Here is a 17,939-nt window from a genome sequence, read left to right as displayed (position 1 = left end):
TGAGACTCACCTGGGAGAGGAAGACTGAGGTTTAAATAGGGACCTGGTTCAAGTACCAATCAGATACAGCAAACTGTAAATCAGAGCTGTAGAGAGATTTGACAGTGTCATTTTCCTTTAATCTGAATATTTACGTCCATAACAAGCAATTTGGAATAAGTGGAGATCTACATAGTTGTTCTAAATATCCACTGGGGTGTAGTTTAATCATAAGAGGTAATGGAGTAAAATGTTGGTTAAGTTAGGGTTGACAAATATACTGCAAACTTTATAGTCATTATATGGCCATATGTAGTATAGCAAGTAGGAAAAAATGTCTGATGGTGGAAAAAAGGTTATAAGCAAAATAAGTATTTGCCATTCTTAGCTGCAGATGTTATCTATGAAAATATTTGTGTGTTCTGTGTTAATGACAGAAATGAGTATTAGCTGTGAATTTTTGTTTGGTTAGTTTTTATTTCCACTTTTTGCCAAAGATGGCTGCAAAAACTTTCTATTTTTTTTTTTTTTTCCTTTTCCCAAACTTTAATAGCAGGCTCAGTGTGGTGGGTAAGTAGAGCAAATTGAAAGACTTGAAAGTAATAGTAGTAAATTTTTGTTTGATGGAGTGGAGAAGACAAACCAAATGAAAACAAATGCATGATTATTTAGTTAGAACAAGTTAGAAAGAAACCATCAGCTTTGACACTTCTGACTAAAGATGTGTAATGTTATGGAGACACAAACCAGAATGGATTACAGTGACTGAGGCACAAACTGAACTGACAGTAATGTTCCAGCCATCATCATCAGAAATGTATAGTACGGAAAGAGAATTGCTTGTATGCCTTTTTAGCTTAATTTCAAGGAAATGAAATCTCAGCCTAGGCAACAGCTACTGTAATATTGATTTCCTTGACAAGGAAAATGTCACTTACTGAAATGATCAGATTGGCTTAAAAACAAAAAGGGAAGAGTAGCATCAATTACTGCATCTGTTGCCATTCGGAGGGGAGAGGTAGGTTTTTTTCTCCAGAGATGCTTCCACAAATAGGAGACGTTGGTAATAAAGGAGAATTAGCACATAATAGACCAAAGAGACTTTTCTCAAATCCTTCAGTACAATTGCTCTTTTAGTTTAGTAACATGTACTTCTGTTCTGACACAAGTAACTTTAAATAATGATGTGCATTTGTATGTTAGGAATATAAGAGTGAGGTTCATGCAGCCAAACTTAGGCCTGTAAGTTTTCAGATGTTGTTTTGTTGTTTGTTTGTTTTGTTTTTTTCCCTGTGATTCCTGTATAACTAATGCTGAGAGGGACGCTGAACCACCTTTTTCCTTTGAGATATATTTACATATATATTGTATATGTGTGTATCTTTGTCATGTATCTCCCATATGTAGGTATCTAATTATCCTGTAAATATCACTTCCAATCCCCTCCATGAACTTTTCAGCTTTTCAAAGTGCACCATAAGGAAATTCAAGAGAAATACTGAATTTTTAGGCACCTCCATTTATATGTTGTGTTTCTAGTTACTCAGCCTTGCTCTATCTGCTTATGCTGAATTTCTTTTGCTCTTTCCTGTTACATTGTGGGGAAGAAAACCCTTGTTTTTGCTAGAGTTGAACCTAACTTACTTTGAATCAAGTCACAAGTAACAATGCCAAAGTAATTAAAAATCTTCCTGCTGAGTTCAATAAGTTTTTCAACAGTCAGAAAACAGGGATGTAGTAGAGCAAATACGAAGGCCCATAACTGGATAGCAGAGGTGTACAGAGGCAGGCACAAGACAGTTTTGATTACTGAAAAGAGAATAGCCACATTTACTATGCCAGAAGTGCCTTTTTGAGGTTTTAAAAAATGAATAATATTGTTCCTTTTAAAATAAATAGTTTGTTTTAATGGTTCTTTTGAATTAGCCATGCTGGGGGTTAATCACCAGTGCTATCACTTAAATAGTACTGTTCTCTGCTGGAGCTATGCTGGTCGCTCCTGACATAACTAAAGAATTGGCCAGATAAAGACATCTTGACAATAGCAGCTTGTAAGTCTCAACAGTAAGCTTTTAAGATGTTTTAAAAATTATGCAATCTTGTAAGAAACACTAATTCTACTAAAAATGTTGGAGTAACCTACCCAACTTTTAAGAACACATTTTTTAAACTTCAAAAAAAATTCTGCAAGTTGCCCTCGTATAAAACAAACAAAAACCCCAATACACTGGCTGGTTTTGTTTATTTTATGCTTGATGACTTTTTAATCTTGTTTAGTAGGGACATTTTCGTTCATCATACGGTGGTTTTGCTTATGTTTTCCTTGACTACCTTTGCGAATATTTGTGTAAGAGGTATATTCATGTTTTTCTCTAATAATGTATTTTTATTTGCATAATATGATATTTTGTAGATATAAATCTAAATTCATGCATTTATTTGCTTTAATTTCTTTGGGCAATTTTTCTAACTAACACACATTCTGTAGTAATTCTACTGGGAATTACTACAAGAATGTAGTAATTCCCAGCTGAGTTCTGTATGTTTAGTCTGTTATGAATATTCAGATTAGGCAGTGAATAAACATTGATACAAAGTGGAAATTTGTTAGCTTTAAAAAGCTCATAAATATACTATTGTGAGTTTAAGATCTCAGGCAAGTTTCTCCTCTTACTTGGAAAAATAAGAAAGCATTGGTAATCCCTAATACGGATTTCTAGTAAGTAGAAGTATAATGCTTTATTATCATATACCTTTTACAATTCAGAACCTTGCAACAATTGCGACTTGTTGTTATGGTCTTCATTTCATATCTCTGTTGATGAGACTTGCAGCAAGAAATTGAATACAGTTATGTTATAGGCAATGAAAGAGAATTAGTTTGAAGTGTATAAAGTTACATTTGTTTTTTCTTTTGTTAACAGTTGGAGCTGAAAACGGACAAGAAGCAATTGAAAGCGGAGCTGTTTTTCTCTTTAAGACATTTCACAGGAAAGAATGTGTTGGTCATGATGAGACAAAGGCGATCAAGCAGATGTTTGGGCCATTTCCATCATCATCTGCTACTGCAGCTTGTAATGCCACATGTCGGATTGCTTCTCACTTCACTGAAGAACAGCTTACAGCCCTCATACAGATGGCTGAAGAGCAAAATGGTGATAACAGAGTGTTCTTCGGTAAAAATATAGTGTTTTCATTTGACATGCATGATTTGGATCACTCTGAGGAGCTGCCTGTGAATGGTGAGGCTGATGCGCAGAAAATTATAAGCTTAGATTATAACAAATTTCTGAATAACCAGCTGAATCACTTACAGAATTACTGTGATGAGAAATCTGATCTCAAGTCTTTGGAAAAAGTGGACGATTCTTTTTTATGGTGTGAAGTTGGGAAGTATCTGAATGAATCTCAAGGGGGTACCCCTGGAGGGCCAACAACAGAAGACCTCTGCTGTACTTTGTACGAGATGCTTGCTTCTACCAAAAGTGGCGATGAACTTCAAAATGAGGTACAGGAGCATATTAACCATACTGTGTGTATTTGCACATTGCACAAATATACAATTATTTCATATTGGATTATGGCAACATACTTTATCCAAGTGTCATCTATGCTTTTTTTTTTTTTTTTGGTCTTGAGAAAAATTATATGGCAGCATCTTAATTTACCAGGCAGAAGATGGATGCGGCATGAATTTTATGTGAATAGCCTCCTTTCCCCCATAACAGACAGGCTATTTTGGTTTTTTGGGTTTTTTTGTTTGGTTGGTTGGGTTTTTTTTTTTCCCATTCGCTCAGCTTCTCCATACTTTTTTTTTAAGTAGTAGCCAATTTAAACTACCATATAAAAGTGTGAGAATTTGCAAAGCCAAACTGAAGTTAACTTTCTTGGGCAGGTTCCATCTCCAGTTTCAAAGCCTTCCTGTTGTTGGAAGGAAAGTTGGAGGACTGTGCAGGTGGTGCTACTTTAAAACTTTGTCATATCACTTCTATTTCTTTCAATAAGGAAAGGGGGGAGGGTTTATCACAAGAAGGGCAGAGAAAGCTTGAGGGAGAGGGAACAGTTGCTGGGGGGCTGGAGTTGAAGGATAAGCGTAGTGGTAGAAAGGGGAAGAGCATGATTAAAGGCTGGTGAAGAGGCTTTCAAGGTGTGTGCAGGAGAGATGATTGGATTAATCTAGACAAGAGAGAACTGTTTCTGAATGGGCTTGGGAAAGAACTCCTGCAGTTTGCCAATTGCTTCTTCCTGTGCACTTTCCTGTTATGTTTACTTTATTTTTCCTACCTTGCCCTGCTTTCCTCCCCTGAAAACATCCAGTACTTAAATTCTCAAACTAACTTTTCAGAAAGTCTTTAAATGTTGAAAATTTGCTACAGAAATACAACTGATGGTAGGAATAGACAATCCTGTGAAAGGCAGTATAATGAAAATTTGCTAGAATTTTGCCATTACAGTTGCAGATTTTATTCTTCTTAACAAAAACATTAAGTGATAGAGAAGAGGACCTGAATGTTTCATTTTAGGTTTAGATAACTATGTATCTATTGCATAATGATATAGTTGTTGAAGTCATTCTTGTTTTGTTTGGTAGTCAGTAGACTGGATTTCGGTTGTCCTTTGAGCTATTTTCTGTATATGAATATTTTCTTCTTCTAATTTGAGAACCTAAATATTAATATGAAGGGAAGCTGACCTAATTTCTACTGCATTAAAATATATTTGAAAAATAACACTTTTATGCATGTCTGCAAACAGTGTCATGTTTTGGGTGGTTGTATTGACAGAGACGCATGAAAATAGAAGACTGAACAGGTGTTGGAGAAGGAGATTGGATAAAGAAACTTGCATGTCAAATGAAACAGAGTACCTTCTTTTGCCATAGGTACCTGAAGTTTATTAGTTGTACAGAGATAAAGATTTCATTTTTTTTTTCTAGATCAGCAAAAGACTTTTCAGATATAGTCAGAGGGTATGCAGAAATAATTCCATACTTCTGCATAATGCCTACTTAATGCCTAAGTTTAATTTGTAAAATGTTAAAGGAAATGCTTGAAACCTTTCACTTGAAGCAAGAAGAAATAACTTTATTTTTATTTTGCAACTTTATGATCATAATGGATTGCTAAATCAACTGGCAGAAAGTGCAAGCTATCAGTTTTTATGTAGATCACCAATAAAGACTTCCTTTCCTTTGTTTTTTGGAACAAAGACTTTCTGGCAAAATTTGATAATATAAAAAAAATTGTTTACTCTGCCAATGTAGACATACCTTTCTGAAGATTATTTAACAAGAGTAAATCCTTTTCTTTGCATTACTGGAGAGAAAAAGGATTCTTTCCCTTGAGTGTCTGAAACCTGTATCTTATTTTGGATTTTTAGTAATTAAAAAAGAAATTTTCTCCCCATTCTGCTTATTTCTGCCCCCATGTTGCCTTTCCTTGCAACGATCTCATTAACTCATTGTTCATCGCACAATGTGCGGGCTGAGGAGGGGGTAAGACTAATTTGAACCTGACCACCTTTTGTTAAAAGCTAGCTGGCGTTTGCATTGTGCTCTCTGTAAGAGTAGTAAGAGTAGTCATGACTTGAAAATTTCTTCTGGGTTTTGGATTTCGCCATGACTTGGGGATTTTACTGGTGGCATCATTAAGAGCAGGTGGTGTTTTTAAACCTGAAGATAACGCATTTCTAGAACTAGGTCATAGATTTGCCTTATGAGATGGTATAACAACTATGTGTTTGATCATGCATACTGAAAATCTTACATTAATTGGCGTGATGCATACATGCTAAAGTCTCTATGCTCTACGAAATTCTTTTTTTCTTTATAAGCCAAGAAAAAAGAACTATTGATATGAAAGGATGATAATTCTTTGTAAATAAAAATCCAGATCTGTAAAATACACTTTCATATTTTAAAACAGTGGCCACGTCTACTGTTTAGGAAGATATCACTGCTTATTTATTATTAAACAAGAAAAAAAGATGCTGGTGGTGAGGATATTGGTGAGTGGACTTCTCTAAGACAACTTCATTTGATCCTTAAGCAAAGTTTATTAAGATCCCAGATCACATTAAGAATATGAGCATTTTTAGATCATTTCAGGGGTGACATCCTGGGTTTTTTTTGTAGTGTACGTATAGGCACATACATATATGTTATTTAGGTTTTTATCTACTTAAACTCGATAAGGAGTTGAAATGAGCCTCTTTGTCCAGCACTGTATAGCTTATGTTTAAAATGGTTGGCAAGGTACAAGAAATATGTCTGTCTCTGTTTTCACTATTTAAGAACATTCCACACTTCCTTTGGGACAGTTTGTTTGTCTAGCACATCACTGGTGACTCTTAATTAGAGGAAAATTAATTCTTATGCTTGGAGTGATATGGGAGTTATAACTTTTTTTTCTAAGTGTTTAGGACATGTGCTTTTCATTGGGGACATCAAGTCTAGTAAAGCTAAACGACAGCTACTGGAGCATGCTTTTCACTGTATGTCAGATTTTGTTGATGAGTATGAAATGGTAATGATGTGGCAACAAGAACATTATTTAAAAACAGGAAGAAAAAGCTGATGACAAATTATAGAGTTTAGCCCAATAACCATAGTGTTTTTTTTAAATTAAAACTTAGTATGCAGTGCATTCCTCAATTCTAGTTCTCAGTTTCTAGTATATGATGCTTTCAGAATGAAGACTTGAGGCACCTGAGAGCATTTTAGCAACTTTGCCACCTAACCCCTCCCAGGATAACTAGGAAAAAGTTGGAGGAGTTTAGTCCCTCTTTGGTTACACCATGCTGTTCTCAGAGGGTGTTTCTCTTTCTTCTGTGAACTCTTGTCATAATTTATCTGCAAAATTTTTCTGAATTTTATTCTGGAGATACCTATCTCTTTTTACACTAATGCAAAGGTGCGTTATCCTGTTATCATAACAAAACAGGAAGAAATTTCCTATAGAGATAAAATAACTAGAGGAAAAAAAGGAAATGCAATCAGAATTGTGTTAAGATTATAGGTTATACTGTATAGATTATGAAAAATTGTGCAATTTATGTCAGGACAAGGAAAGAAATTTGCTCAAATAAAATGAAGAAACATTAATGTCATTCAGCGTATTAGATTAGATGGTGTTTCCCAGATAAAATAATGTTCAATGCTCTCTAAGTTACTAGAAGAACACTAGGCTATGATGTGAAACAGCAGAACTGTTTCCAGATAATTACATTGTAAGTAGTAGTTTGCCTATCATGTGAGTAGTACATATGTTTACTTATCTCTATATATGATACATTTATTAGTCTATAAAATAAGACACAAGAAGTTTACTGCTTAGGCTTCTTTTGTCTCCTTTATAGTTGTGACTGTCTCCAGTTCTCTGTGTTAAAAGGTAATGTATACATGTACTTGAACTATAGCATTCAGGGCTTCCATCTGTTAAATGAAATCCAGCAAACTGTCATAGTGGGAAACAAACATTCCTTTATTTAATTTCTAAGAATAATCCATTATTCATCATTCTTACTAAAAAAGTGCAATATGGCTTCTGCCTTGTCATAAACATCTGAGAACACTCAGGGGATGAAAACTACAGTAAGAGACCAACGGATAGTAACGTGGAGTTTGAAGGTGCTGAACCCTTCCTTCAAGGGTCAAAAACATTCCTTTCAAATCAAAGTAGACCTGAAATCAGAAAAGTACAAGTTGTGGAATATAGGTTTTATATGATGGAAAAAAAAAGAGGTCAAGAGTTGGGCAGCACCTCTTCCTGTATGTATTCCTTAATAGATCCATCCAGTAATATACTCGTCATTAGAGCCAGAAGGTTACAGCTTTATTACTGAAATTCAGTTCTTTTCATGCTTGTTTCAGAATGGAAATTAATAGATTATTTTGTTGTTTCATTAAGTAGGATTTTTTTTTCAGTGTGGTGTTTGTGTGTCTCTGAATGCTTGATGTAGCAACAGGCTTTTAGACAGTTTTCCCCAGACTCTGCTATGTGAAGCTCTGTTGTCTATCAGGCTTCTGCCTGTAACTTTGCTTCAGCTGCCTTTGTCACTGGTGGCAATATAATGATTCCCCCCCCCCCCCCCTTGAGTTCATCTGCATTGTTTCTGTTGCCCTATTCTAATCCCACCACAAATGTCTGCCTATGTGCTTTGTTGGTGGAACCTGTAAATGCTCTTGGGATCAAGAACAAGGGGAACTTAACTAATTTGTCAATTCAACTAACTGACAGGAAGCTCCTCTGTGTCTGCCACCAGCCTTGCTGCAAAAGTACAGAAGACTAAAGGAAAGCAAAGTCTATTTAAACTTTCACAGAATCTGGAAGGGACCTTTTCTGTCAGTGATACAATATCTTATCCTAAGGAAGACTCATTAATAAAAGAATGTGGGAAAGTTTGTCCCAACTTCTCAGCTCAAGATTGCTCCAAAGTCTTGTTGCCTGGGTGCTTAAAATAAACCCTTGTTATCTGCTTTCTAGCTTTCCTCAGGGCTGGTTTTATGATCACTTTTCCTGTGCTACAGTTGTCCTCTTTTTTTTTTTTTTAAAAAAAAAACAATTTAAAAAATGAGCATCAAAGAACTGTGCTTGTAACTTTTTTTTCTTCCCCCCAGACAATGCTATGCCTTTTCAACACTGCCTTTCCTTTCATTTACCCTTCAGGCAGTTCCTTGCCAACTTTTAATTCTACTGTTAATGCTCATCTTCACAAATTTAACCAAGTCCTCATGTGAAAAATTGCGATGTTTTAAATGAAGTCCACATGTGAGACAATTGCTATTTCTTCATTTTCTAGATTAATGAAGTGTTAGACCAAGTGATGTATCATTAGTAAGCCCATGCTGCGTTTATGCCATTTTCTAGTTACCTGCATTTTTAAATTTTTTTTCCAAAATACATCCTTTTAACTCTTCTCCAGTCATATTATTTTTCTTATTCACAGTGTTATTGCACTTGTAGATGTCTGCTCCCCGACCTACAACTTCATGTGTCAGTTTTCGAAGATTTATGAGAGATTATCTTGCACTCAAGCTGCGAGAACAGTGAGCGCTCTGAATTTTGTTCCCAGCTTTGATGAGATCATTTTCATATCCAGACTCTTTTCTCTTTAACCACCTTATCCTTATATCCAAATTGAAATATTTTTCTATAACTAGAGACAAATTTGAATTTTAATTTTAAATTTTAAATGAATTGAAGTAACAGGTCAGTAATTAAGACCAAATAATTAAGAGCCAAAATTTCCCTTTCAAAAGGGAAATTTGTGCTACAGTGAGGGACCTAGATAGTAAGTCAGCTGGTCTGTGGAAAACAGGCCTGGATACTTTCAAAGCAAAAGACACCAAAATCATTCCCTGATGTAGGGATATGAGCCAATAAATAAAAGAAACACATAGCAGGAGATGAGGTTTTTTGGTTTGTTTGTTTTTTTTTTTCCTCTGTAGTCTTTTAAGAAGTCTTTCCAGTCTACCCAGTCAAATCTAGTATAGCATCTCCACCTTCTGAAGCATACACTGTTCCTTATAAGTAGGAGATTCGCATAAAAAAACTCTTATTAAATGATGGTTGCAGTTAAATAAGGAAAAGAAAAGGTATTCACAGATTATAAAGTCTTTCCCTGAGTTAGACAAACTTGGATTTCAATGTGTTTTACTGATATTTGAAAACTAAGTTGTATTTCTAAAACTGCATCTTTCAGCCTGCAGTGATGACTTTTTTTTTTCCCCTTAGAATTTCTTCACCTCTAAACCAAAACACAATAGACAGATCTGGCAATAGAAGTAGCAGCCTCACACTGCTGCTTGCAAGTCACAGGGCACATCACGTAAACCAGGATCGGTCAGTGTTGTTAATTCTGATCAGAACGGAAACTATACAGCTCAGAAGTCAACAGATAATAGAATTTTTTTTTTCCCTAGCCCTTTAGTTACAGTTGATTTTTTTCTCTTTTTTTTTTTTTTTTCCCCCCAGACAGCTTTTTATCATGGATACTATAGAAAGATGCATATTTTTTTTAGAACATAGAAAGCTGCTGGGGGCGTGTGTAATACTGGCTGCTGAATCAATTTCTGATATGCATATTAATATTGGGTAGTAAGTTACTGTGGAAACAGATGGGTTGATAAAGGAGATAAGACTCCTTAAATTTGCCTGGATAATGTTCCCTGTTGTGTTTGCTGGGCTTTATAAGGGGAAAACTCCACTCAGTGTTTCACAGTGCTTCAAGGAAAGAATATTTTGTGAGGCTGGGTAAGTATCACCTTCATCTATCATGTTGTCCTTCAAAAAGCCCCACAGTTCTTGGATTACGATCATTTAACTTCATCTGATGCTGTCCCCTCTTATTGAACAAAACTTCCTTCCCCCCCACACATACCCCTAAAGTTGAAAAAGTTATAATTAAAAAATGGTGATACTGCATTTCACACGATAGTCTGATTATGACAAAAGGTGTGTCTAGGCTGACTTTGATCAGTACTCGCCTCTTATGCTAGAGAATACACGTCATCAACTAAATTTCTTTTACCTCTACTGTTAATACTGTTTTATTGCTAGGTATGCTTGTTTCATTTTGTTTATAAAATGGAGAGGAAGGCAAGCAGCACAGAGCAAAAGCTATGAAAACTATCTGTAGTTATTATTCAAATGTTAGGCTTCCTTAATTAACATTACACTCTTATGCATTTTACTGTCCTGCTTTGAGCAGTAAGATGAACAAATAAAATCTCAAAGGTGTAGGGTGGTGTCCAGTGTGGGCATACTGGACTGAGTCCAGCGAAGGGCCACAGGTATGATGAAGGGACTGGAGAGTCTGATATACAAAGAGAGACTGAGAGCTGGTGTTGTTCAGCCTGGAGAAGGGAAGGCTGAGGGGGGAGCTGATCTGATCAGATCTGGTGGTGAGGGAGTGAAGAAGATGGAGCCAGACTCCGCTCAGTGATACCTAGTGGCAGAACTAGAGGCAATGGGCATAAACTGAAATACAGGATGTTCCATGTAAACATGAAAAATTTTTGTCACCGTGAGGGTGGTCAGGCATAGGAGCAGTTTGCTCAAGAGGTGGTGGAGTCTCCAACGCTGGAGACCAGGTCATCTCCAGAGGTTCCTTCCAACCTCAACTGTTCTGTGATTCTGTCATTTCAATCGAATAAATAGAAGTAGTTGGAGAAAATTCTTCTGTTATATTTATTCCTAATTCTGTATTAACTCTTCATTTTTCCTGATGGATTTCTTGCATTAAAATCAAGTGTAAACTATCCCTTACCCTAATATGTTAGTTTTTAAGTTAAAAAAACTTCTTGTTTTGTAACAAGTTCCTTGTTAGTTGAATCTCATAATAAATCAGTGGAGTGGGCCTTTTAAGTACTTGCATTTTAACCTTATGTGTAACTTCATTAATGAATTATGGTATACAGGAAATAAATAGTCCTTGTGTTGCAAGTAATCTCAATTAGGTTTTAAAGTGACCTTGATTTCAGATGTGTTAAATTGGTCTCCTAAATTAAGTATCTATAAATAATGGACACTTGTTGTTCAGAGAAATCATTTGTTTAGTTTCCTGCATTAAACAGGAATCTGTAATAGTCATTATTCTCTTAAGAGAAAATGCATACAGTCTTAATTTACATGACCAAATTTCTAATACCCTTTAAAAGCCTAACATTATTTATGTGAACATTTAAGTTTTTTTCAAGTGTAAGCTAAGACATGTAACGTTGTGAAATGAGATTGAAATACAGTTCAACAGGAAAGAGCGTATTTTAGAGCTTATAATGCAAGCTAGCTATAAAAGGATTTTTGAATTCCAACAGGTTGCACACACTTGCTCACTACTTCAGGAAAGCAAATGGAGGAGCATATACAGCATTGCACAAAATCACATTACTTCGGAATAAGACGAAGCAAGTGTGTGTAGATTTTGTTTCCTACTAGTAACTTAGTGTGCTGTTTGTCAGTAGCACACTCTGCAGACACTGTTCTCTGTATTTACTTGCTTCTTGCTCATTGCTTTCAAGAGTAGTCAGAACCTTAGTGTTACATTTTACAAATAAAAACTATATGTTCTAGCTATTAGTATCCAAACGTTTGATGACCTGAGAAACATTTAAGTCTCATTTCTAAACCTGAATTCAGTTTAATAATTCTCAGGTCTGTATTGAGAGTGAGTCCCTGAGTGGTCTGAATATGTAATTTATATTAAGAGCTCTGAACTCTTCACAGTTCACATTATAATACTGACTGTGAAAAGTGCTTTGATGTTTCATTTTTTGCAGACCTGTGTGGTGCTCAGGTGCTAGTTTTGAGATCATTCGCTAGCATACTGTGCAGGCTCCAACAGAGATGCTTTAGAGAAACAGGCTGCATTATCTGTGCACGCCGCAATCAGCTCTGGCTCAATATTTGACTAATGCTTTTGCTTGGCTAAGAGGGCAAGTGGAACTTGTTTGCGTATGCTGCGTAGCCATTCCCCAAGTTACAAGCTGACCTCCATCAGAAAAGTGCAGTGTGCAGGTGTAAAAGTAGATGTGTACTTTCCTTTCCTTAAGCAAAATACGACATGAAGTGTCAGCTTTTTTGATGCTTTGTAGAATGCTGGATATTGGACTTCGCAAATGCTTAGCTCCTCCAAATATCAAACATGAATGTTCTGCTATTGGAAACTCAGTTTCACTTGTCACTAGCTCGGCACATCAGTCTAATTGCGTGTGCTTCAGTGCTCCCAGAAGGTTCTCTGTTCCCTGTCAAAGCCAAAGCTTGGCTTTTCTGTATAAGCTGCTGCTCTTCTCTTCAGGCTTAAGACTCCCAGCTGCAGCTTTTCTAACTCGTCTGAAGCAGAACCAAAGGTGCTCTGAGAGCCCCAGCACAAGGCTGCTGCTTTCCCTGCATAGTTTTCATCAAACCGTTATTAGGTGGAGAAAGACAACTTTGGTGTCAAAATGCGATTTCACAGAACTTGAAGCCAATAGAAGTAGTTGTAGTATATAGCCTTTAGAAAGTGTACTGGGAAACACTATTTGAAATATAATAAATAGCATAATATACTGAGGCATAAGTAAACAGTACAGCTTGTTAGTGAATGAGAAAATTAAATTGGCCAGCAACTGAAGTCAGAGGTGAAATGGCTGATGTGATTGTCCAAAATGAAAGAAATAAGAAAACGGAATATATTTTGAAATAATAATTAAACATGTGTAAGTGCAAAGACAAAAATTCTAGGATAAAATACTGGCATCATTAAAATCAGTTGGAGGTTTGTCCTTGATATCCAAAGGGTTTTGTTTTTACTACTTGTCTTAGTCTGTGCTTATGTTTTTAACTTATTTTACAGAGGTGATTTCTGAACTGTTTATATGTATACCTGATATTTTACATGCACAGCCAGCAAAATAACACCATTATAAAATAGGATTGCACTAACATGTATTTCTACGTGGCTTGGGAAATTTTTGCCACTTAGAAGAGCTTCAATGTTATGTTGCTATTGCATTTTTATGAGAATTTCCTGCAGAGGAACTGGATATCTGGTTACATACTCACTGGTTAACTACTCCTTACTGATTTTTAACTAGTTTAATCCAATGAGCTTTACACTGTTAATAAAATAGTCTTGAACAACTGATATAAGCAGATGTAGTAATAACTACATAAAACATTTAGCAAAAACTGAATGCTTGTGTAAGCAGAGGGTGGTCATACTGCAACTTTTTTGTTCAAAATGGAAAATAGAGTTAGATTACATTATGGTTTTTTGTCATAAAAACTTTGATTAAACAGCTTGTTTTAGAGCATGAACTATTTTTTTTATGAGCTATCGTATTTATTACTTAGTTATTTATTGTAAGAGACAAAAGATGTTGTGAAACAGCTTTCAAAAATGCATTAATACAGGGAAAATCTTGGATATTTGATGCCAAAACTGAGTGTCTCAGGAATATATTTCTTTCAAGCTGCAGAAGTTCTTCAGACTTCTAAACTTAGCGTGTTAATGCTGTGCTGAGCTAGGCATGGACTCTGCAGAAAAGCAACAAAAGCATTCTGTGCTTCAGCATCTTGTATTACTATATATTATAAATATTATAAATATAGTATATTATATAGGTAGTTATATATTACTATCTTGTATTACTCGGCAATGTTTATTGAAGCCTTAAGTTTGTGGAGATTAGGTTTGTGGAGGCTACGTGTAAGAATAGCAAAAAATCATGGTACTTTATTTTGTTATGTAGAAGTCATTACTAAACCTTTCCTTATTAATGTTAAGTTCATTAAAGAACAAAAGAAAACTGTGGAAGTTAGTTGAGTGAAGGGATTCACAAGTGGAATTTTGGAATAAGGAGTCTACTGACTCTCCTTACTCAAAGTAATCAAATTAAATGTTAAATATCCTGACATGCTAGTTAAATTGGCATCTTTTAAAAAATGCAGACGCTGAAAACATAAAAATATGCATCTGGGTATGTAGATATTTAAATAAAAACCAAAAAAGCTACAACCAGAAAATGTTGTTTTGACTGAACATATTTCATAAATATCAACATCTGTATGTTTACATCCCATTGTAAAGACCTTAAAGACCTTCATTGTAAGCACTGCCAGATACTTTTAGTGTTACAACTACCTTTCATAGTTGATCTTAAGTGGAGAATGTGTTAGTGTAGACTGCCTGTTGATAGGGAAAACAGTTCAGAAGATGTCTTCATCATTACTATATATAGAAGGTGCTAAAAGATAATTGGAAAAGGGTTCACAGGAGGTCCATCGTATAGAAGGTAGCATGTGAAATAAAACATGGAAAACTGAGGAAATGAAATATGAAAAAATAATTGCCAGTCTGGCTTGATGCGAAGAAGTAGCAGTAGTACAAACATATTTAGTGTGGGAGTAATGCATCAGCGGACTGGCTTGCAGGAAAAGGCACTCGGAGAGAGGGAGAGGATAGCAATAGACTGGCAGCATAAAACAAACATTTTTGTAAATATTGGCTGTTGTTCTTAGTGAGGAAAAATCTCAGTTAACTTTCAGATTCTAGGCAAGGTTGTTTCCAGTGCTAGCGTAGCTTTTGTAGTAACCGACCAATTTTCACTGTTAAAAGAAATGTGCATGAGCATCAACTCTCAGATCTGTTGCACACAGAGCAGTTGTCTACTCCTTGGGTGACATTCTTCAGGATGCTGTAAGTTACCCAATTGCTCCATTTGGACATGGAAATTCAGTTGCCTGTAAGGGCTTTAAGCAGGCACTGAGAATCAGGAGTAGTTTATATTATTTCAATAAATATTCGATATCCATTTTTATATAGGGCATAGCTAGACTACCAGTACTCCTTAGTAATGGGAATTGTCATAGGTGTATCGGTATGTCCCTGTCCCTGTTACATACTTCCTACTATTGGTACTGGTTTTTCATTATTACTGAACCACCGTTCTTTTGGTATCTTTTTTTGCAATATTGAACAAAGTCTGAAGTGATAGTTAAAATGTTATCTAAAAACTGTATAAGGCACTTCAAAAGTTGGCTCATTTTGGTGACATAAATGGCTCATTTTTGGTGACAGAAAGAAATGGAAGTACTTATCTGACTTCCATAAATGTTCATCTTTTGCTCCTGGAGAACTCTTCAACCAGCCCTACTAGTCATTGTTACTAATCTAGCAGTGATTGTGAAGTTAGCTGTAAGTTTAGGAAACCTATTTAGGATCCTTGTCTGAATGTTTACAAACGGTTATGAATCCTAAGCTTCAGCATCATAGTTTAGAGGTTTGTTGGAAAACATGGAAGAGCAATATCTAGTAGTTTTTCCAAGTATCTGGGACATAATAAAGAACAGGAAGCGCTCATAGCCGGAGAAATTTTTTCATAGTTCACATTCCTCCTACTTTCTATTCTGTCATTATTTGCTTATGTCCTCCCTGAAGTCACTCCAAAATTTCATCTCCAAACCTCTCTGAATTCAGTATGGCTCCTCTTTTGTCTTTGGACAATTTAGAAGAATTTTGCCAGGGAACTTTCCTGAGGACAGACAGAATTTCTGTTGCCATAGTATTACTTCCATGTAACTGTTTACTAAAAGTTAATTTGTTAGGTTTGTCTCTTAATAGCCATCACACACAAGTTTACTATAGGAAGTTGTTTGCTTAGTAGAAAATAAACAAAATTCAAGCTGTCCTTAGAAATTATTTCTTGGTTAAAATCAATAAAGAAGTGGGGTAGCTCTTGCCATGAGGCTTCTTTGAGAGAACAGTGCAGAAAGCTACTATTTAACATCCATTTTGACTTAAAACCAGCTAATTTAAATGTTCATTGCTATGTATGTGCAGCACCACATGAAAACTTTGGATATGATACTATGTTGATGTACCTTAATCTGCATTTTTCTTAATGTATCGTGAAATTATAACGTTCGCGTTTAGTTTTGTGTGTGTGCATACCCTTGCATCACAGGTATTTTCGTGTCAAGTCAACTTGTCTCATAAAACATGTTTGGTTTTAAGCACCAAAGTGTCTTTTCCTTTTGTTCAGTAAAAGGATGTTCTAGCCCTAACAAATTAACATATCACAAAGCTTATTCCCCATTAACTAGTTCATAAAAGCAGTACCCATTATGGGAAAGTACAGGCATATGTGGATCACCCCTGTGGTGTTTTATCTTTATCTTATCGTCAAAGCTTCTAACTTGGCATGAGACCGGCTTTTCAAGCTCATATTCTTCTCTTTGTAATTTTATTAAAATTACTAAGAATTTTATATTCAGACATACAAAGCTTGGGTCTCATTATTCTTGACCATGGAGCTTATCTGCTCCCCTTTCCTATAGAGAAAATAACCCACTTATTTTTTTAATACAGTTTTCTCCTATTTTTAGTTGTGGCCTTCTTTTTTTTTTAAATCAGAAGTATACAGCTCTGCTGATGTCCAAGGACTGTTGAAACCCCAAGGATGATAGGAAACTTTGTCTTTTTGTGAAAACAGAGCCATGCTGTCACCCTTCATAAGAAACCAAATTGAATGGCGTTTGAGTGCTGGTTTTTGAGGACAGAACTTAAGAAATTATAAAAGAGCCACAGTGAGAGCCAAGAGATGCTAGGCTTCATCCTAGTGCTAAGAGCTGGTCGCTCTCCTTCCTGTCAGTAACTTTTCCTCTTTCCTGTCAACTCCTTCACTTCAGTTTTGTACTGAGAGAAAGCTGCTTGTATCTTTGAGGTGGTATGAGGCTTGATCTATTCATGATAACTTTTGAATCCGCTTCAATATATTATTAAACTTAATGAGATCTTTTTCTAGAGCGAGCCAGTCTGTAGCTGAAAGAACTTTTCCCTTTTTATTTTCTTTGATGCTGAGAAGTTGTTTTCACATCTACCAGGAGCTACAAGTTCTGCAAGAAATGCAGTCAGATGGCACCTGAAAGATTAAGGCTCACTCATTAACTAGACACAAAATCACATTCCTCTAAATCATTTTATGGAAGGCAGGAAGGGGGGAATCCCCACCAAAAAAAACCCAAACCCACGGCTGCTTGAGCTGCAGAAGTCGCAGGGCCGGGTTTCCTGCGGCTCTTGGTGCTGCGTGGTTTCCAATAAATACCCCGTGTCTGCTGCAGCGCGAGTGCTGCGGCTTTGCTGGCCGACGAGGAGTTTGTGCTGGTGCGTTCCTGCTGGGCTCGCCGGTGCGTGCTAGTGCCGCTGGGCTCGCGCTGCAGCTGCGCAGAGGGTAAGAGCAGGAGGCACAAGGACCGGGCTCCTCTACTGGCCCCTTCAGATCTCTGAAAATTTCTGTGTCTCTGTCAAATTTGGAAATTACTGAAGAGGCTTAAAACTTGTTTGTTAGTTCACGCACTGGTAAATGTACACAGTGATTTGGTAGGCCTCGGGTCCTTGGAAAGCTAGGCTAAAAATTCATCGTTCCTTAACTGAAACCCCTTTTTTTTCTTTTCTACACACACCGAAAATTATACAAAAGG

At 36.1% G+C, this 17,939-nt stretch overlaps 1 protein-coding gene across 2 annotated transcripts in view; it reads left to right on the top strand.

Moving 5' to 3' along the window:
* The window catches only part of ASCC3 (activating signal cointegrator 1 complex subunit 3), a 289,617-nt gene that overhangs the window by 24,431 nt on the left and 247,247 nt on the right, over positions 1 to 17,939 (top strand). For both annotated transcript variants that reach the window (XM_075498453.1, XM_075498452.1), the window contains exon 4: positions 2,904 to 3,487. In XM_075498453.1, the coding sequence (XP_075354568.1) occupies positions 2,904 to 3,487 (584 nt within the window). The remainder of the gene's footprint in view (positions 1 to 2,903; positions 3,488 to 17,939) is intronic.

The sequence above is a fragment of the Mycteria americana genome, chromosome 3, assembly GCF_035582795.1.
Source record: "Mycteria americana isolate JAX WOST 10 ecotype Jacksonville Zoo and Gardens chromosome 3, USCA_MyAme_1.0, whole genome shotgun sequence".
In the NCBI taxonomy this organism is placed as follows: domain Eukaryota; kingdom Metazoa; phylum Chordata; class Aves; order Ciconiiformes; family Ciconiidae; genus Mycteria; species Mycteria americana.
The sequence above is the reverse complement of the archived record's forward strand: the minus strand, read 5'-3'. Positions and strand labels throughout refer to the sequence as shown.